General features: G+C 56.1%; 1 protein-coding gene across 10 annotated transcripts in view; it reads right to left on the reverse strand.

Moving 5' to 3' along the window:
* MYO9B (myosin IXB) overlaps positions 1 to 20329 on the reverse strand; it is an 84903-nt gene that overhangs the window by 10037 nt on the left and 54537 nt on the right. For 4 of the 10 annotated variants that reach the window (XM_013060547.2, XM_013060549.2, XM_045082045.1 and 1 more), the window contains 18 exons: positions 19794 to 19910; positions 19311 to 19445; positions 17816 to 17937; positions 15927 to 16068; positions 15414 to 15618; positions 14576 to 14657; positions 13343 to 13432; positions 11918 to 12031; positions 10075 to 10114; positions 8889 to 9011; positions 7976 to 8056; positions 6446 to 6556; positions 5105 to 5227; positions 3853 to 4002; positions 3607 to 3773; positions 2394 to 3305; positions 1611 to 1683; positions 1316 to 1440 (listed from right to left, as the gene is read on the reverse strand). In XM_013060547.2, coding sequence (XP_012916001.1) covers positions 1316 to 1440; positions 1611 to 1683; positions 2394 to 3305; positions 3607 to 3773; positions 3853 to 4002; positions 5105 to 5227; positions 6446 to 6556; positions 7976 to 8056; positions 8889 to 9011; positions 10075 to 10114; positions 11918 to 12031; positions 13343 to 13432; positions 14576 to 14657; positions 15414 to 15618; positions 15927 to 16068; positions 17816 to 17937; positions 19311 to 19445; positions 19794 to 19910 — 2912 coding nt within the window. The remainder of the gene's footprint in view (positions 1 to 1315; positions 1441 to 1610; positions 1684 to 2393; positions 3306 to 3606; positions 3774 to 3852; positions 4003 to 5104; positions 5228 to 6445; positions 6557 to 7975; positions 8057 to 8888; positions 9012 to 10074; positions 10115 to 11917; positions 12032 to 13342; positions 13433 to 14575; positions 14658 to 15413; positions 15619 to 15926; positions 16069 to 17815; positions 17938 to 19310; positions 19446 to 19793; positions 19911 to 20329) is intronic. The other 6 variants (XM_045082062.1, XM_013060552.2, XM_013060548.2 and 3 more) reach the window with 5 other exon arrangements.

Consider the following 20329-nt stretch of genomic DNA (forward strand, 5'->3'; position numbering starts at 1 on the left):
TTCTACCCCTTAACGTGTGTTTATGGGCCTGAGTTTTAAGAAAGAAAATCAGAAAGAAAGGATGTCAAATTGTGTGCTGAATGGCGTGTCCCCCAAAAGCTGTGTCCATGTGCTCACGCTCAGGACCTATGAGTGTGACCTTATTTGGGAAAAGGGTCTTTACAGATGCGACTAAGTTACTGTGTGTCATGCTCTGAATGTCTGTCTCCCCCCAGATTTGTACGCCGAAGTCCTACCCTCAGTGTGAGGGTACTGGGGTGATGAGGTCATGAGGGGGGAGGTCCATAATGGGACTGGTACCCTTACAAAAGGGGTCCCGGGGAGCTCCCTTGCCATTCCTGCCACATGATGCCCTAGTGAGAAGATGCCATGCGTGAACCAGGATGTGGTCCCCAACACACAGTATGTCTGCTGGTGCCTCAAACGTGAACTTTCAGCTCCCAGAAGACATGTCTAGAGTTTAACCCGCTCACTCTGGTGGTTTTTGTTACAGCAGCCCAAACAGACTAAGACCTCAAGATGAGGTAGTCATCCTTATGACAGAAAAAGAACGGAGAGGAAAGAGGAAGGTCATGTGAAGATGCAGGTAGAGATGGGGGGTGCAGACACAGGCCGAGGCTGCCTGGAGCCCCCAGGAACCGGAAGAGGCAAGGGGTGCCCTTTCCTAGAGCCTTCCAAGGGGGTGGCCCTGCCAAAACCCTGACTGCAGACTCCTGGCCGCCAGGACTGTGAGAAGTGAATTTCAGTTGCTAGAAGCCCCCTGATTTGAGGGGCTTTGTTTTGGTGGTGGGGTGTCCGTCCCCACAGTGGTGGGCACTCTGCAAGCCCGTTCTGGACCTTCCTCGACCTCCTGTCCCTGAATTTGGATCAAAGCTTCCCCCATCCCACGGCCCATCCTCTCCGCTCTGTGATGGACCCGTCTGGAGCACTTCTGCAGGGGCTCTCTGGGGGCAGAGCCTGGGCCCAGTTTCTTCTATCCACAGGCCAGGAGGGGTCCTGGAGGTAGGGGGAACCAAAAGCTGGTTCTGATACCATAAAAAGTCAAATGGAACCCATCGACCTGTGGGCCCAGAGGACGTGACCCAGATTGGCTCTAGGCCGCAGTGGGAACCATGATGGCGGCACACGGCCCCACTGGCACGTGAGGAGGTCACGATCCCTCATCCTGGACTGGGTGAGTATTTGCCCAAGAGTGCTTCTTAATCGCCATCACTTTAGACCAGGCTGCCGGGAGACAGGGGGCAGGGGTGGGGCCGGCAGGGACCCTGTGCATCCTCTGATGGTGACCTGAGCCTCCTCCAAAGCCCACACTTACTTAGAGTCGGCCGGTGGGCCTGGGGACAGCCCAGAATCTGTGCCGACAGACGCGTCACCCGATTTCTTCTTCTGGACGGCCGGCTTCTTGGTGCTGGGCTCCCCGTCTACGGCTTCTATAGAAGGCTGCAAAGGGAATGGGACTGGGTGAGCAAAGGCAGGCGGGACTCGCTGGAGGGAAGGCAGGGGCGCTCTGCTCACCATGCCGTCCAGCCACCAACTGCCCTTGTCTTTTAAGCCACGTTTCGGGCAGAGCAGGGGCAGCGGGGGGCGGGAGCCGCAGCCTGAAGCTTTACCTGCATCTTGGTCTGGGATGGGGACGGAAGGAGCTTGGAGACGTCGCTCGTGGACAAGGAAATGCGTCTCTCCCTGCAAGATCACAGAAACGTGGCTTTTATTTATTAGCCCAAGTTAGGATACGTTTTTGGTTGTCCTGACTGGGCTGGGAGGGGCTCGGGCATCTGGTGGGGGACAGTAGAGTCCACGCTCCGAGGGGCACGGGGCAGACCGCCCCAGAGAACGGGCTGGCCACAGGTGTCAGCCTGCTGGGCCGAGAAAGCCCGGCCTAGCAGAAGGCCTGCATCTTCTTCCAACTCTTCTTTCCTCTGGCCAGGCAGGAGGGGTTGGGGACTCGGGGTCACCAGCATGTAGCTAGCTAAGGATAAGGCACAGTGGGTCAAGAGCTGAGCCCCTTCTTCAATTCCTGGGTGATCACCCCCACTGAGGACATGGAGACCCAGGGATGTCGTCCCGAGAGAACCGGGGATTTCTGTGTGAACACAGCTCGTGCTGGGGCACGGGTGGGGGTCAGGGAGAGCATCCAGGGTCCCAGCTGGCCCCAGGCTCTGTGGTTCCCGGCAGAGGACAACTCTTTATGTTTCCCTGCCCCTTCCTCCTCCTTCCTTGGGCCTCCCACCCAACTGGTGTTGACTCTCGGGCAGGCACAGAGACACTCACGTTTTTGGGACACGTGGTACTGCCCCGGTCCTGCTGCCAGGCCTCTGTGCGTGCCCCCACCCTGCCCGCCCAACCCAGCCTGGCACCCACAGTGTTCAGACAGGGGAGGGCCCGCAGCTTACTCTGTGGGCGTGAGGGCGGCCCCCACGGCCCGGTGCCGCTCGCTGAGGTCAAGGGACTGGCTCAGCATGGCGCTCGGACAGGTGGGCGGCAGCTTCCTGCCCCGCCAGAGCTCCACGGCATTGGCCAGCCGCTCAGAGTCGGGGTCCCGGTACCGCTGGATCTGGGTGGAGCCTCCAGGACTCTCAGACCTGTCCAGTGCCCTCGGGTCGCCCCCAGGCTTCCTCTTGTCCTTGGGTGTCTCGGGGGTGGTAACGGGGGCGGGCATGCTGACCCTACTGTCCAAGGCTAGGCTGGTTGGCCGTGCCACGGGGCCAGGCTCCGGGTGCTCGCCCTGCAGCATCTTCGGGGTTTCTCCAGAGAGCTCGCTGGTCGGCGTGGCCTGCGGTGGCTCCTCAGGCTGCTTCTTAGAAGCATTCTCTGTCTCTGTCCCCAAATCTGAAGGTGTTTCATCTTCTCTATTCTTCCTGTCTTCTGGGAGGCTCTCCTCTTGCTCCAGCACAGTCCTTCCAGAAGGTTCTCTGAGGGCGAGCTCTTCCTTACAGGACTGTATGTGTTTGTTTTGGAGCTTCACGTGTTCCAGCCCCCTCTGCCGCCGTGACTCACGCTTTTCCCGGCTGCTGGGCACTTTCTCGTGACTGTCAGCTGTATTTTTCTGGGGTGGGAGAGGCTTCTCCGGGCTGGGGACCTCCATCTCTGGTTGGGAGCTCTCCACCAGGGGCTCCTCGCTTGGCCACGCTTCGGGTTCCGACGTTGAATGCTCCCTGTCCTCCGATGGTTCTGGGTCTTGCCTGGGCACCTGCTCCGGCTGGGCTGCCTGGCCGGGCCCGCCTTCTGCCGTTTCTGCCCTCAAGGTTTGCTGGGCTGCCCTGTCCTCTCCAGCCCTCTGCTTTTCTGCCATCATCTGGCTGAAGCTGGTGTGAGAAGAGCAAAGGGGGCGGGTTCAGGAACAAACGTGCATACCACCTCCTGAATCCACCCAGGGCTTCAGGGACCCCTGTGCTACCCACGGGCTGGTGGCCAGGCTCTGCCCCTACCATGGTGTAACCATGGCCCTCAAGAGATGCTTCTGGAAAGGCGGAAATGCCTCAGCTAGGAAAGGGAGATCTAGGAGGTGGCCCCCTGGGATCTCCCTGTTATGGGAGGAATCTGTTAAGAAACCCTCTCAGGCAGCTCCCGGGCAAGGGACGGGAGGCAGGTCCTTGCTCTGCTCACCTCTTGCGCTGCAGGTGACCCCGGCAGAGGCTCTGGAGGCGGATGATGCTCTGTCTACGGCGCCGGTAGGCCACCCGCTGCTGGTAGCCCCTCCATGCGGCCTGGAGGTATATGGCGGCCTGTGTCCTCTCCAGGGCCCGACGGACGCGGTAGGAGCGCCAGCAGGCCTGGGGGTGGGGCAAGCGATCAGGGACGGGGCCCGTGTGACTGCCCCCGTCCCTGGCCCCCATAGGGCCCCTGTGGTACCTGGATGGTGATGGCCGCCTGTCTCATCTGCAGGAAGTGCCGGCGTTCCAGAACCCCCCGGAACCAGCTCTGCAGGAGCAGGATCTTCCGCACGACCTCCCGGTGCAGCGTCTCCTGCAGGGCCTGGCGCTCTGTCTCCTTCAGGAAAACCTGGTGGGCGTGGGTAGGGGGATGGCGGGGGGAGATCAGCACAGCCCCCGGAATCTCCAGGCCCCGTAAGTGTGTGAGACCAAGCTAGGGTGCCAACAGACCTGACCGAGGGGAGTTTTTTCCCGTCAAGAGAATTCCCCTAACATGAAGTGAACCATCGTCAATACGAGCACATCACTGGCCTTTGGTCCCTCCACAACACTGAGCAAACGTCACGACCACCGGGCTCTGGGACATTTCCATCACCCCAAAGAGAGGTCCCCGTCTCCGGGAGCTGTCACTCCCCTGCCCTCTGTGCCCCAACCCCTGGTAACCGTGATCTGCCTGTCCTGGGCATCTTGGGTACACGGGTTTGCACACTGGGGGGGGGCTTTTGTGTCTGGCTTCTCTCCCTCATTGTTCTCAAGGTTCATCTGTGTCCTCGAGTGGAGCAAGACCACACAGTATTTCATCATATGAATGGCCCACAGTTTGGGGACCCATTCATCAGCTGATGGACCGTGTGGGCCATTTCTACCTTCTGGCTATTGGGACGAGTGCTGCTACGGACATGCGCGACACGCGTGTATAAGCATCTGTTTAAACACTCGTTTTCAGTTCTTTTGGGTCCATGCCCGGAACGGAATTGCTGGGTCACATGGTAACTTGAGGATGAGCTGGTTGGAGAACGGCCAAGGGACTTTGCACATCAGGTGAAGCCCTACCAGGGGCTGCCCGTAGCCCTTGTTGGACAAGGACGGCGGCAGGCGCCCCAACAGTAAGAAGCAACCAGCACGCACCTAGAGTTGGTAGACGGTGTCTGAAAGGAACACAAGGGAAGGAAGCCTCCTGCCTGACCCTGAACACTAGCAACTGGCTCCCCGACACTCTGCAGGAACCCCGGTCCATGTGCGAGGGAGTGGGAGACGGGAGTGAAGCCCGAGCCCTGCCCCTCAGATATACCCCTTCACCTTCTAGGAAAAAAAAAAAAATGTGCTGGGCCCTAAGAAAAGCCCCTTGTCTCTCAGCATGTGGCCTGGGACCTCGGGCCACGGGAGGACCCCGTGGGTGGCAGGAGGTGGGGTATGGGTTTGCGGTCCCCCGAAGGGGTAGGAGCCCTGACCTTGGTCTTCCCGATCTGGTAGTTCCTCTTGTCCACATCCATCTTTTCCAGCAGGGCGGAGATGACCTCCCTGCAGGGCGGGGCGTTCTTGGGCAGCAGCACCTGGAACTGTTCTGTGAAATCCTGCGTGAGTTTGGCCAAAAGAGAGTATCTGTTGAGGGTTTCCGCCAGTGGCAAGGTTATGGCGCTCTGGTGAGGCCCTGGTCGAGCCAAGTTTCCAACGCCAGAATGGTACTAACAAAGCCAGAATCTCAGACTCTGAGACAGCTTAAAGCTTCAGAAAGACCACGACACACAGAGCACTGGATCTTTTCGTCACTTGGCGAGTGGCTCTTAAGGACCTGCTGGTGCTGGCACTGGTAAGGGGTGGCCAGGAAACAGGGCTGCCTTTGGCGGGGGGCTCATAGCCAGTGGCTCACTGCAGAGCTGAATCCGAGCAGAGATACACAGCTTTTAAGCAAACAGGTCAAATTTTTAAGAATGAAGCATTAGTAAAATACACTGGTGCTTCCTCCCATTTCTGGGCTTTGGCTTTTCCTATTAATACAGGGTCAGAGAGATGCTATTTCCAGTCTGTGGATGAGAAAAAGGGAGGCATGCCACGATGAAGCCATGTCCCCGAGGCCATACGGGTACAGCTGAATTGGGGACCAGGTGCCACTACCTCTGGGTTCAGGCCTGGGACTGACTCCAGGGCTCACACTGGGGATGCCAGCTCAAGGCATGAGCCAGGGTTTCTGAGCCTAGGCCAGCTTCCCATTGGTGATGTGTGGCGATGTCCAGAGACATCCAGGGCTCTCCCGATGTGGGAGGGCTGGGTGCTTCTGGCATCGAGCGGGTGGAGACCAGGGATGCACTCAATGTCCCATCATGCCCAAGGTGGCCCCCCGAGAAAGAATGACCAGGCGGCCCCAGGGTCAACAGGGCTAAAGTCAAGAAACTGCTCTAGCAGCCGCCAGTTTGGTCTTGCCTAATTTGAGGTCATTAATGATCCTCTGCGTTTCTAACAACTCCGGGGAGACAGGACCTCTTGCTGCTGGTTGGAGGAATAGAAGAGATGGGTATAAAAGCATCCATCACAGGAGATGCTCAACAGAGGGCAGATCTGTGCAGGGATCTGCTCATGCAAATCCCTCTTCCCAGCTTGGCTTGACACCTCTGTATCCTTCCAGGCTGGGCCTGTGTCCAGCCACCTCTTCTGAGGACATCTGCCCCCCCCACCCCCGCCCATGACAGAGAATAATCTGGTATAAATGCCAACAGTGCTGGGGTGGAGAAGTCCAGCGACAAGCGTCCAGCAACCCCCCTGCCACGCACGACAGCCATGCCCGTGTCGCCCACCTGGAACGTGTACTTGGCGCTGTAGCCTGACCTCCGGATCCGCACCGTCTCCAGCATGCCTGTGTAGCGCAGCTGCTGGAGAACCAGCTCGTCGTCGAAACACAGCTCTTTCTGAAATGGGGTATGAGCGGTCAGGGATGGAGAGCTATGGGACAAGGTCCTGTAGGATTCCAGACGTAGGAGCGATTGGAGGGCATAGGCAGGGCCCAGGGTGGGCAGGACTGTCCCCAGCATGGCAGCTGTGGCCACCCGGGGATCCATCTTTCCTTGCTCCAGACGATCTTTTTGGAAAAAAGAGGTGGGCCTGCTCAGCAGTATTCAACTCTTCTGGAAAATCTGGGATCTGATCTGCTCTAGTCCCTGGTGTCAGGGAGACCTGTGCCATTTCTTATTGCTTACTTTAGGCTGATGTTCTGCAAAGAGGTTTTTTTTTTTTTTTAAAGATTTTATTTATTTATCTGATAGACAGAAATCACAAGCAGGCAGAGAAGCAGGCAGAGACGGGGGGTCGGCAGGCTCCCAGCTGAGCAGAGAGCCAGACGTGGGGCTTGATCCCAGGACCCCCAGATTATGACCTGAGCTGAAGGCAGAGGCTTCAACCCACTGAGCCACCCAGGTGCCCCAACAAAGAGTTAGTTCTTAGTTAGTTCCAATCAAAACCGGTACTGAGCTCATACTCTGCGCCAGGCCTGGGGGTGGGGGGCGTAAATACTAGGGCCACTAGGGCCGAAAGCCAAGAAGAAGTAAGGTCTGGAGGTGGGAGCCAGGAACGTATGTGAATGGGGCAGATGCTGCCAGGGCCCCCTGGAGGTGTCCAACAGGTAAGGAGACCCTGGGCTGGGTCCTGAGGAAGGAATGGGCAGGGAACAGCCAAGTGAAGGCCCGGAGGAGGATTCTGGGCCCTTGCCCAGGAGGACAGAAGCCAAAGAACCTGTTAGGGGCAAGTTGGGTTCCGGATGTCAGCAGAGCAACCCAGGAGCAGGGGAAAGCCAGGGAAACGGGAAGAGTAGAGGCAACGTGGGTAGGCCCAGATCCTGAATGGCCCCCAACAAAGTCCCCAATGGGACAGAACGGCCAGTGGACCCATGGGGCGAAGGAAACCAGGCAGCAAGGGCTGAGCCAGCACTGGGGCCCCCACTGGTGCTCCATGAATTTTTCTAGAAACTTTCAGATCAAATAAACAGCAGCTCCATGCTTCTGCCGGATGACCTCAGCCCCTCCCTTCTGGCGCGTTTTCTGCACTGGCCGATTTGGGGATGTCCTGAAGGCACATGTGACCTGTCCCTCCTCAGGCTCCTCCACGTTCCAGATGATGTTCCTACTCCTGGTGGGCCACCTGGCTGCCCTCACTGCTTCCTGAGAAGGCCCCCCCACCTCAAGCTGGCCATTTAAGGCTCCTGGAACCTGTGTGAACACTTGGTTCCTTGAGACCTTTCCACACCCTCCAAGAGGCCACAGCAACACAGGAGCACGCCCTGCTGAGCCGCCAGACCTTGGCCTTCACCTTCCCGAGACATGGGAGCTACTCACCTTCTCGGCATTAGAGCGGATGCAGCGGATAAAGAAAGGCTCAGCCTTCCCCAGTGCCTCCAGGAGCTTGTTAAGGGACGTCTGGGGAAAGAAGGAGAAGTCTTCAGCTGGGACTCCCAGAGGCAAGCCGCTCAGTGGGAGGGGACCCAGGTCACTTGCTGCCATAAGCACTGACACAGGACATGGGAGGCTATAGCTGGACATTGCAACTGAAGGCTGCACTACTTCTGGGAGCCTGAGAGCTGGAGGGTCCCCGGAGCTGACGGATGCCGTCTTCCCAAGGTCTCCCAGCTCTTTGTCCCAGTGGGAATTTAGGAGGGGTGGGTGGGGCCAGATAAACTCTGTCTGGGGATGTAAAATGCTGGTCAGCCTCAGAAAGAAGCACGGCTGCCATGACTTTGGTCTTTGGCCTGCTGTTTACAAAAAGGATTTATAGGAGCTCCCAGGTAAGGGGATTACAAAAAAAAAAAGTCAAGGTGGGCACTACAGACTCAGATTGATGAAAAGGGGAAAGGAACAAAAAAGGTGATGGTAAGTAAGGGTCAGCAGCCACCCTTGGGCCACCTTAAGAAAAAAGCCTCTGAGCTTCCTGGCAGCCAGGGAAAAAAGGGAAACTGGCCTAATAACACAGTTCAGTGGTCACCTTAATGAGCTAACCTGTTATTTTAACTCAATGGTTCACAACAGGGGTGATTCTGCCCCATCCCCCAGAGCATGTGGCAACACCTGGAGACATTTTTGGTTGTCACAACCGCAGAGGATGGTCCCCATCACAGAGAATGATCCAGCTCCAGATGTCAAACAGCACCAAGGGCAGGAAGCCCAAGAACCATTTGTTGGGTTTGTTGTGGCCAGGTCGCGAGAGCATCAGGCTGAGTTTGGCCCCCTGCCCCCGTCTCTGCAGGCTGCTTACCTGGAACTGGGCGCTGATGCTAGGCGGCTTCTTTTTCTTGTGTAGGTGCAGCAGGGACTTGGTGGTGCGATCGTGAAGGGTCATGCTGATGATGAGCTTCAGGGACTTGGAGTCCAGCAGGTTCTATGACAGACACATGGGGTCTGGCCTGCCCTCCTTGAGGGCCCAAGGGGTATCGGGAGGCATCGTAGAGGCCTGGGAGCCAGGACTGGGGGCGCCAGCCCTTAGGATCAGTCTCGGGGCAGTGCTGCTGGAGGGCAGGGGTTGGTGGGCTTGGCAGGAGGCCCGGGTGGCCCTGGGGCTGAGCCTGTGCTGTGTCTCACACATGGCACCTGCTCCGGGAGAACTGATTATGGCCTCTTTTGCGGCACGAGTGGCCAGAAGCCAAGAGCTCCAGAGTGTCACCTTCCTCCTGGCGATGAGCTCTTCAGGGGTGCCAAGTGCCTGGCACTTCAGCATGAGCTTCCCTGGCGGGTCCCCCAACGTGTGCCAACCCTTAGAATCCGCTCACAAGAGGAACTAGCACCATCCCATCTGCTGGCCAGAGTGGAGATTTTTCTCCCTTTAGTACCTTTCATAATCTGTCTGCACGCTGTACGTGGAGACTCAACAGAGGCTGGGAGCACATTACCCGAGGCCAGCTACAGGGGTCTCGGCTACTGGCCATGCGCGGATGCCCGCTTCCTGGTGGGACTTTCCTGGCTGCAGGGTCTCCTCTCCCAGGAATGTCTGGGAGGTGCTGCATCCTGTTCTGCCCTCCGGGGTGGATGGTAGCTAAACACCCCCCAAGCATGGCGAGGACAGAGGGGTCCCATTGCCTCTGGGTGGGGAAAGCTCTTTGGTGCTGATCACAGCCCTAGGCTTCCGTGCGATCAGGCCGAGCCCACCTCCTTGCTCAGTCTTCCTCGCATCCCAGACTGTGTCCCCAACTCTCTCTGCTTCCTCCTGGGAGCTCCCACGCCCTGCTTCGGGGAAACCCCAAGACCGCTCCAAATAATTTCGATCGGAGAAATTATTTTTAGAGGGGGGCAGGGGGCAACGGCGGGAAGAGGAAGGAACCGAAAAGCTGGAGATGTTAAAAGTGTCTCCCTCCCCCGACCCGGCCCTCTATCTTTCCAGAAAGCAAGTTGAGCCAGGCGCTCTCAGGCAAAGCAAGGTGGCCTTGGGCGGTGTCGCAAATGTTTACCTTTGGAATGAGCTGCTTTTGTTTGATACCTTTACTTTTCCTGTCAAAATATTAAAAATGGTTTTGTGAACAGAAGGAACACGGTGTCTGGATCTGGGTTAGTTCAGCAAGCAGTGCCTCGCGGGTTAGACGGAGCGAGAGCAGACAAAGCAGAAAGTCGGGGCACACAAGTGCAACGAGGCCGCCGCGCCTCCTGTCCGAGGCCCCAGCGGGCCCACTGGGTGCACGTGGGGCGCTTCTGCGACTGCGCGTGAGCTTCACCGGGCCAGCAGCTGCGCCTCCCCCGCCCCGGGTGGCAGGAGCCTCTTGCTTGGGGTGGCTGGTCATCGGCAGGGCAGAATGTGCGTCTGTGCGGGGCCAGCCATGGGGGGAGCTGACAGGTGTCAATGACAGTGGACTGTCCCTCGTGGAGCTTGGATGGACTGAGCATTCCTGAGCCCAGCAGGTGTCCTGGCTCTATTCTCTACGCATTGGGAAATGCGAAATAGGCCCGCAGAGCCACTTCAGGACCCCCCGGTTGGGGGGAACGTGCCCAGTAAAGAACTGAAATGGGGCGTGGGCAGGAGTACATTTTGGACTTACACCGGTGCAAAGGAAAAGACAAAGCCAATCTTTGGGTTAAGGGAGCAGGGTATGGCCCTCATTCTCAGACACTATGGAATCTTGTAGACAAAGAGAAAATTTTTTTAAGCTTGCAGCTTGGGAGCACCTGGGTGGCTCAATTGGTTAAGCGTCTGCCTTTTCGGCTCAGGTCATGATCCCAGGGTCCGGGGGATCAACCCCTGCACTGGGCTCCTTGCTGAGCAGGGAACCTGCTTCTCCCTCTCCCTCCTGCTCCTCCTGCTTGTGCTCTCTGTCAAATAAATAAATAAAAATCTTAAAAAACAAAACAAACTTGCAGCTTGGCTCATTTTTAAAGCCAGCTGAGGAGGGGTGTCTGGGTGGCTCGGTTGGTTAAGCGACCAAACCTTGGTTTCGGCTCAGGTCATGATCTCACAGGTTGTGAAAGCAGGCTCCATGTTGGGCTCTGCGCTCAGCGGGGAGTCTGCTTGGATTCTCTCGCTCTACCCCTCCCATGTCTTCTCTTAAAATAAAATCTTAAACAAAACAGCTGAGGAAATGGTGCCCCGCAGATGAGCAAGATGCTTGGCTGTGAGGCTCTATGTGTGTCATGTTGCATCTCAACCCACGTGAGGTAGAATAAGGCTCAATAAAAATGAATTTGAAAACCAGCTGTTTTGTGGGCACAAGCCCTGAGGGGCTCCAGGTGCCCTCTCGGCCGAGGCTGTAGCTGCCTGGTGCTGTGCCAGTCGTCACCCTCGCTTTGCAGACAGAGGCCGAAAGCTCAGAGCACTTAGGCCACATGGCGAGTGAGCAAGCGAGCGAGAGACCAGGTCCAAACCCGCTGTGCGGCTTCTGGGACATTCAAACTGCCACATTCGAACTGCCAGGGATGTGCATGAACTAGGACGCCCTCCCTCCGGCAGCTTCTCTCTAAGCTCACAGTGGCCAGGGGCCGGGGAAAGCAAGCCTTGCTCTGCACGTTTGGGGGCAGAAAAAGAGATGCTTTGTGAGAGGAGCGTTCCTGCGAAGCTGTGCGGGGCACTGGGGAGCTGGCCGGGATCTGGACCACGGCAGACACTGGGGCAGGAGTGTTACAAGGGCCATTCAGCACAGGCTGGCGTTAAGAATGGAACCACGAGACAGCACATTCGCAGTGGCCAGTTCAGCAGGACAGGAAGCCTGCAGGCCAGGGTCCTGGAAGCGAGGGGAAGGCGGTCGTTGCACTTGTTGCGGGGCGGGGGTGGTGGCAGGTAGGCGCCGCAGCCTTGGGGGGACTCACAGGATGAAGGTGCGGGGTTTCTGGAGCCGACTGAGGGACTGGAGAAGCCTACGGGGGTCCTCACCCTGCCAGGGCAATCCTTTGATGGTCTTGATGATTTGGTCATGCAAATCGCTGAGGGTGGGGTGGGGGCGGGGTGCAGTGACAGGGAGAAGACTGAGTTAGAGCAGCGGGCCCACCACCTTGGGGTCCCCAGCACGGTCGGGACCATCCCCAGGCCACTGGAGCCCAAACATGCAGCTGGGGAGTCTGCACGCTGTCTCTCCCACCGGCACTGAGAAGGGGATTCAGCCAAGAGCGGCCAATCACCACTCGGAGGATCCCCCCCTGCTCTGGGAGGGCCAGGCCTGCTTCAGGCAGAATGGGTTTTGCAACACGGCATCTCAGATCACTGAAAAAAGCCTCCTCTAGAACAACAGCCTTCTGGAATGTGGGACAAGCACCATGGGCTACTGAAAAGAGGGGACCAGAGGGGGCCTGTGGGACATAGCTCATCCGTTTTTCTGGTTGGTTCTACTCCTTATTGGCTTCCAGAAATGCCTCAGGAGGAATGGATGGGAACTCACACCCGTGGCCCTCCACCTGGGGCGATGCTACCCTCCGCGTGATATCTGGAGACATTTGTGGTTGTCAGTGACTGGGTGCGGGGTGCCGCTGGCATCTGGAGGGTTGAGGCTGGGATGCTGCTCAGCCCCTACAGGGCCAGGGATGGTCCCACCACAGAGGGTAGGAAACCCTAGTGGCAGGAGCGCTTTGCCCCAAAGAATTCAATCTCCTTCACCTTCCTTTGTTTGATCACTGAAGATTCAGGGCTGAGCATACGTCCTAGGCCCAAACTCTGGCACCAGTGAGTGAGAAAGAGAATGTATCAGAGATGAAAATCAGATGCTCTGGAAGGGACTATTCACGAAGGACGTCTAGATGACAAATGTCTGGAAACGAGGCAGCAGTGACTACAAAGTGAGTCGGGAGGTTCCGGTTTGTTCGTTTTTTTCCCCCAAAATCCCTCATTCCACTTATTTCAAGTACATGTTTAAGCTCTGGGCAGTTGGCCTGGAAAGACCCCGATCGGCAGCCCCTCATCTGTGGTTCATGCACCATGCCCAAGGGCCTGGACAGCGGCACTTACCTCTGCTCCCTCGCCCTCCAGGGAGGCACAGAGCAAAGACAACAGAGGGGTCACATTTCACCTCCAAACCCTGAGCGGTCAGCGCAGCGGCCAGAGCTCCGGACAAGGCCTATGGCTTCAACCCATACCCCCTGACTCAGCCAGATCTGGCTAGAGTGTCCCCAGCAGGCCCCGGTGTCCCCCGGGCTGCAGACTCCCACTCCTGGCCCTGGACGCCACGCTGAGCGCCTGGGGACGGTGGCTCCTCTTGGTGTGCGTCCCTGGTCTTGGGTTCGAAAGCCCTTGCTTCTACTTACTTCTTGCTTTCATAGAAAGCAATGATGTCCTCAAAAGCGTTAATATCGAACTCCTCAGAGCCGTCAAATGAGAAATCTAGCATTGAGCAGCTGAAAGGGAGAATCTGTATGAACTAAACATGCTCCTGGAGTGGGACCTGTAGCTCGGGGCCAGGCCCTGGGGAGACTGGCATCCCTTGAGTGAATGTGGGTCAGGGGCCACATTCAGTCTTTGCCGGGGCGGGGGGTGTGGGGAACACACAATCAAATAAAGAGATGCCTTCTTTTTCTCTTGTCCCCCTTTGGGTGAAAAAACAGATTTAAAAACGCACCTTTTAAAAGCAGGAAAACGACACATGGTGCTTTCAGGCAAGTCACTCATGGTCACTTACCTGGGTGCTAACTCTACCTCCGTGCATACATGTTTATGAACCTCCTGAAGAACTTTGTACTATGAAGGGCTCAAAAATAAAACGACCTTTTCAAGTTTCGATACTGACTAACTTACTCCTTGGGAATCTGGAGTATTGAGAAAGCAGCTAGGAACTTGGCAGCCCCAGGGCCTTTGCATGTGCCTCCCTGACGGCTAGCACACCCTGCCCGCCTTGCCTGGCTCAGCTGGTCCCTTTTCAATACAGCCTGCCCGGCTCTCTCAAGATATCAGAAGTGTCTCTTGTCTGGTTTTGTCATTGCCTTGGAGGTCTGTCCAGTGTGGCCTGACCCCACCTTCCTGGGAGCGTAGGCTGTTCACCGTTTCACTTAGTGAAAACTGGGGTATGTGGAAGGCCCTCAGTCATTGCTAGGTGGCCACAGAATACCCTCATCATCTTGCATGCAATAAGGCATGTTGTGTTTCTGACAGCAAATGAAGGAACTTGGCCTATTTGTGTCTGGGCCTCCCCAGCCAGGTTAAGGGAAGACGTTCTCTTAAATCAAGCCTGTTGCTCACTGAAGCCAGCCACGGCTCCCTGACCCCACCCGCCAATGGCCATGGCCGGCCATTAAAAGAATCCTTTGTAAAGTGAGCCGTCCAACATCTCCCTAAGCAGATGCTGCATTGAGGCCTGCCTCTGTGTGTGCAGAAAAGCGGCAGCCAGATGCCATTTGTTTCTGGGTCCTCTGGATTCAAGTGGCTGCTGGGGTCCTTATTCAAGTCAACCCCAACCTGGGCCAAGGGTATGGGGTTTCCCGCATTGTTCTAAACAATACCTCCGTGTACCAGCTTCAGTTCGGACAAACCAAGGTCTCGCTCACCGGTAGAGTTTTTCTGAAGGGGTGCTCGTTCCTCTCTGCAGCTCTGCCGGGGGACCGTGGGTGCCTGGGCTGCCCATACCTGCTGCAGACACAGAACAGATGGAGTTGGAGGAAGGGGCTGCCTGGGGCCTGGAAGGCCTTTGTCCTGGCTGAAGAGGCTTCCATCCTGACTTGAACTCATTTAAAAAAAAAAAAAAAAAAAAAAAAAAAAAATGGGCGCCTGGGTGGCTCAGTGGGTTAAGCCGCTGCCTTCGGCTCAGGTCATGATCTCAGGGTCCTGGGATCGAGGCCCGCATCGGGCTCTCTGCTCAGCAGGGAGCCTGCTTCCCTCTCTCTCTCTCTGCCTGCCTCTCCATCTACTTGTGATTTCTCTCTGTCAAATAAATAAATAATAATAAAAAAAAAAAAAAAAAAAAAAAAAAAAGGAAAGACAAAACAGCCTGACACTCAAATTTGGGCAGAGCTGGGAACCGTGAAGGGTTGATTCCTCTCCCCACCCCCCAGGCGGCACTATTTATTCCTACTTCTCATAAAGGCTTTATCCTTCTGGTTCTGCTTTTAATCAAGGCCCTTTGTGAAATGGAGCCCCGTGGCTGGTATCTAGAGCCGAGTTCCCTGTGAGAGTCACGAAGCCATCCTGGGCCTCAGGTTGCCCTTACGGAAGGACAGGAACGTGCCTTCCTGCCTTGTGAGGAAGAGGAGGGTGAATTCTATACCCTGGTTCAGAAACTCTTGTTTGGGATGAACCAAGTTCTGGAGCAAGACAGGTGGTGGTCACTTGACATGGTGAACGGCCACAGAGCTGTACCCTTCAACATGAACTGAGAAGCCCCCCTACCTGCAGCCTTCTCGGCCCTCTCGGCCCGCAGGCGCCCAGCCTCCCGCAGCACGGCCATGGCCCGGATGGCGGCCCGGAGCACAGCCCAGCGGAACACGGCCACAGGGTCCATGCCGATGAGCTCCCGCACATAAGAACTGTCGCTGCCCCGCAGGAGGGCCACGATGTCGGGCCGCATGTAGTCCATGTTCTTTTCCCGGAAATCCTGGTGGGGAGTGGAGGTCGGTGGTCACTTTCCAGTGACCCCCAAGGTCCTGGGAGCCAGCCCGGGAAGGGCTGCTGGTGGGGTGGGACGCTTCTCAACAACAGAGGCCAGGTCCTGTCCCTGGGGCCTTCGACAGCAAGAGCCAGGGACTTAGGGCTGGGTTCGAGGGCCCCCGAAATCCTGCCCCGCGCCATCAACAGAGGGGATGGACCAGGCAGACGCCAGAGGTAAAGGGCCTCCGGGGCATCCACCCTGTCCCTCTCCTGCCTCCTGCCCTTGACGGACGATGGCAGCGGACAGACACGCACCTTGATCTGGTATTTCACTTTCCCGGCGAAGTGCTGGATGATGAACGCTGGCTCCATGACAGGGGTGCCCAGGAAGTACCTGTTGTCTTCGTGCTGCTGTTTGAACTTGGCTAGCAGGGTCTGGCTCGTGGCATGGGGAAAGCTGGGGAGAGGATGTGGATCTCTGAGCTGCGGGAACAGCAGCAACCGCTTGTTCCGCATAAGCATGCAGGCCTTCGGTGGGGGAGGCCTGGGCTTTCGTGGTCAAGGAGGACATTTGGCACCGGCAAGACAGGGACATGGGCCCACTAGGGGCAGCTTCTGGGAACAATCCTAGGAGGGGGGAACTTCTGGTCTCAGATCTGTGTGTACCTGGACGCTGTGTCATGGAGGAGGTCTCGCCCTTGCTCCCGTTACAGGGAGAGGCTGGGGGAAGGGGCAGCGAGGGCAGAATAAGGGACCCGTTGTACCTGGCTATTTCTGCCTCCCAGGAAGGAAATGGCTGTAGTTGGCTTTGGCACGCCCCGCCTGTGCCCGGCCTCACCGCAAACATGGGCTGAGCAGTGTGCCTGGGATGCCCAAGGCCAGGCTCCACAGCTTCCCGAGGAGGAGATGGTGGTGGGGAGAATCTTAGCTAGGAAGCACATTGTGTTTCCAGGGCTGGGGAATGGGTGTGGTGTGAGGAATCTGCTCACTCAGTCGTTGGGATAAAGGCTATTTTAATGTACTATTTTAGAAAATCCAGATCAATGCAAAAAAAAAAACAAAAAAACAAAACAAAACAAAAAAACCCACGATAAACAAAATAGCAAGATTTTAAACAGAGACAGATCCAACCCTGCTTGGCCTGGCCCTGCCTCACAGTCCCCCTCCAGATCCAGCTCTGGGTTTCCCGGGAGTATGGTTCAGCCCTTCCTAGCATCCTGCCTGTTCCCTTATCTGAACATTCTCTACTTGGATCCCAGCTATGAAGCGTCTGTCCCCTGTCCCAAGTGGGGCCTGGGTCTTAGGCAGGAGATGAGCCCGACTCAACCCAGCCCCGTAGGGATTGCCGAAGCAGACAAGGAGCCGATCGACAGAAAGCTGTGTCTGCATCTTGACCCCAGGAACCTGGGAAAGTGACCTGATTCAGAAATGGGGTCTTTCCGAATGTCATTAGTTAAGATGAGGTCATAGGGGAGGCATTCACCCACTGGACTGGAATCTTTGGGAGAGACAGAGACAGACAGAAAGAGTGATGTAACCATAGAGGCAGAGACCGGGTGACAGAGCCACAAGCCATGGAATGCCAGTGGGGTGGGGGCGTGCCCAGGAGCTGGAAGAGATGAAGAAGGACCACCCCCTAGAGCCTTTGGAGCTAGGTGCAGTCCGCTGAAATCAAGGCATGGGTGCAGTCCGCCCATGCCTTGATTTCAGCCCAGTGATACTGACTCTGCACATCTGGCCTCCAAGACCGTGAGAGAACGCACCTATCATTTGAAGCTGCCTGTGCTCTGCGGTCATTGACGGGGTCGCAGGAAACAAATGCAGGGAGTGAATTTCAGTGACCGCGCCTGCGTGACCAGCGTGGGGACCTCATCCATACCCCTCCCAGGCTTCATGGTGTCCTCTGGACGAGGGGTGCCAGGCTCAACGGTCAGTCCTGCACCTGGGGCCCCGATCCGCTGCCCTTTGCAAGGATGTGCCAACCTGGGGCCCAGTTTCTAGACTCCGGCATCGTGTGTCCCTTTCTTAATGACTCCCAGGCCTGCGTGTTTCAGAGTTGAGTCAGTATTTCCATGATAAATGCTATGTGTGTGAGGTCAGGATTTGTGGCCAAATGAGTGTGACTAACTCAGAGGTTCACGGTGAGGCCCCAGGGGCTGGGGCACCAGGTTTGCAGGGATGGGCACTGGGCCGTGGACACTCACTTGCTCTCTTCGTCCAGCAGATAGAAGAGCCCGGTGGGCTTCTTGCTGATGAGATGGATGCAGCCGACGTTATCAGTGTAGTCAATGTTGTGCCACGAGATCCCTTCGCTCTGGTACTCTTCCTGCAGGATTTGGGGGTTTAGCGGATAACCTCACTACCCCGTGGCTATGGTAACGCTTACACAGCATGCATCGTATATGAATATATTTATGTACGCACATACGTATTCATATGTACAGGACACATATTGCTATATCAATGGAAATATATTCAGTTATATAAAATTATTGATAACAAGAAAAAATTATTAATAACAACAAAACAAGATGAAACATACAAGATGCTTAAAATCACACTTAACATGTCCCAGGGGGCCAGCAACTTTTCTCTGTATAGGGCCAGATGGTAACTACATTAAGCTTTCTGAGCTACGTGGTACGCCTGGGTGGCTCAGTGGGTTAAGCCGCTGCCTTCGGCTCAGGTCATGATCTCAGGGTCCTGGGATCGAGTCCCGCATCGGGCTCTCTGCTCAGCGGGAAGCCTGCTTCCTCCTCTCTCTCTCTGCCTGCCTCTCTGCCTACTTGTAATCTCTCTCTGCCAAATAAATAAATAAATCTTTAAAAAAAAAAAAAAAAGATTCGGCTGCGGCAGCGTGAAGGAGGCTACGGATGAGATAAAGACAAGTGGGCGTGGCCACGTGCCAATAAAGGTCTATTTATGAAAATAGGTCGTGGGGCCAGCCTGGACCCGTGAGCAGCCATTTGCTGCCCCTGCTCTGGAACTTCAGTGTCCAGTAATGCGAGTGATATGAGGCCATGTAGTGCAAGTGACCTATGTGACTTGGAATTTTCTAATAATGAAACAGGTGAAATTCACTTTAATAATATACTTAGTTTCACCCCATATATCCAAACCATGATCGTGTCAACATGTGATCAATGTAAAAATGACCAGTGAGGCAATTTATATTTTTTCTTTTGCACGATGCGTCGGTCATCAGCCGTGTTTCACTATTGCCGCACAACTCAAGGTGGACCAGCCACGTTTCAAGGGCTCAATAGCTAGAAGTAAAGTTTTATAGTAAAATCAGCTAAATTATTCATAAGCCCATCATTTTTTCTTCTTCCCCCTGTCCAGATCGCCCATGTGAAGGTAACACCTGGGTAAAGACGGGTAACTGTAGTAATGAGGAACCATGGCAGACAGATTATCCAGAGTGTTGACCAAAGCAAATCCTTACATGGCCTCTCTAGTTCTCTCCCATTGGATGGATTTTCACATCTGAGCAGAAAGAAGGTATAAAACTGACCCATGGGCAAAAATGCCCCCAGTGTCTGCCTCATCCAAGGCTGGGCCAGGTTTTCCCAGACTTTCTCTTCTGTAGAGAAAGATTCCAGGGCTGGTTCACCAGCAAACAGCCCCGAGGGAGTTCCCGGTTCTGGCTCATTCCATCCCCCCTTGGGCTACCTCGGCAACAAGATGGCATTTCCTGACCTGTTCTAGTTTGAAAATGTGCTGGTTGAAATAATACTGAAGCTGCTCGTTGGCATAGTTGATGCAGAACTGCTCGAAACTGTTCCTCTCGAAGTCTTCAAATCCGAATATGTCGAGGACCCCAATGGACAAGCACTGTGAAGACAGAAAACAGTCATTACCAGTGGGTCCTTCTTAACAGGTGGACGCGACCTGTTTGGTTATGCGGGCTCTGCACTCGCCCCAGTGCTCTGTTGTTGCTGCCTTGGAATCTGTAATATGCGAACAAGGGGCGCCGTGTGTTCATATGCACCGGATCCTGAGAACGGCACCCCATCCCGTTCCCTGGGCCTGCCCCTTGGAGCAACTGGCCCGTTGCCTGACACCAAGCTATGCCACCTTGGCCCCTGACATCCCAGGCCATCTGCCGAGGGTGTGTGACACCCAAGGGTCTGGCCGTCCCCAGCTCTGCTTGGTGGAGCAGGCAGGGGCGCGGGCTCTCACCGAGACGGACTCTTCCATGTCTTTTTTGTTGAGGAGGGCGTGGTTGATCCGCAGCACGATCCAGTCGAATAGAGCGCTGTACAGGGACTTGGCCATGGAGTCGCGGGCGGTGATAGCCTGTGGGCACACAGCGGGGAGTGTCACACTTTGATGTGGGCCCTGCGCTGCACCGCCCAGAGGTCTGCACTCATGGGGAGATGGAGGCTGTGACTCTGAAGAACACCCCACTCCCTGGACACGCCCCCTCTCGCTCTGCACTTTACCCCTGCACAGCGGAGCACCAACTACAAAGCCCAGACCCGGCAGCCTAATGTTCAGTGAAGGCTCTCTCATGAGCCAACTCACTACCCCGAGCAAGCTGGAGAACTGCTGAGGCCGGAACACAGGCTCAGGGAGGACACCGAGCTGGCCCGTGGGGGAGAACCAGCCCTGAGGTCGACCTGGGTGGGAAGCCAGGTCCCCTGCAGTTCTGAGAGCATCGTAGAGATGCCATCATATGTATTGAAAGCAGTAATGGTTTTTAAATTAGGGGGAAA

This window comes from Mustela putorius, unplaced genomic scaffold, assembly GCF_011764305.1.
Source record: "Mustela putorius furo isolate JIRA1106 unplaced genomic scaffold, ASM1176430v1.1 tig00000095_pilon_pilon_pilon, whole genome shotgun sequence".
Lineage (NCBI taxonomy): Eukaryota > Metazoa > Chordata > Mammalia > Carnivora > Mustelidae > Mustela > Mustela putorius.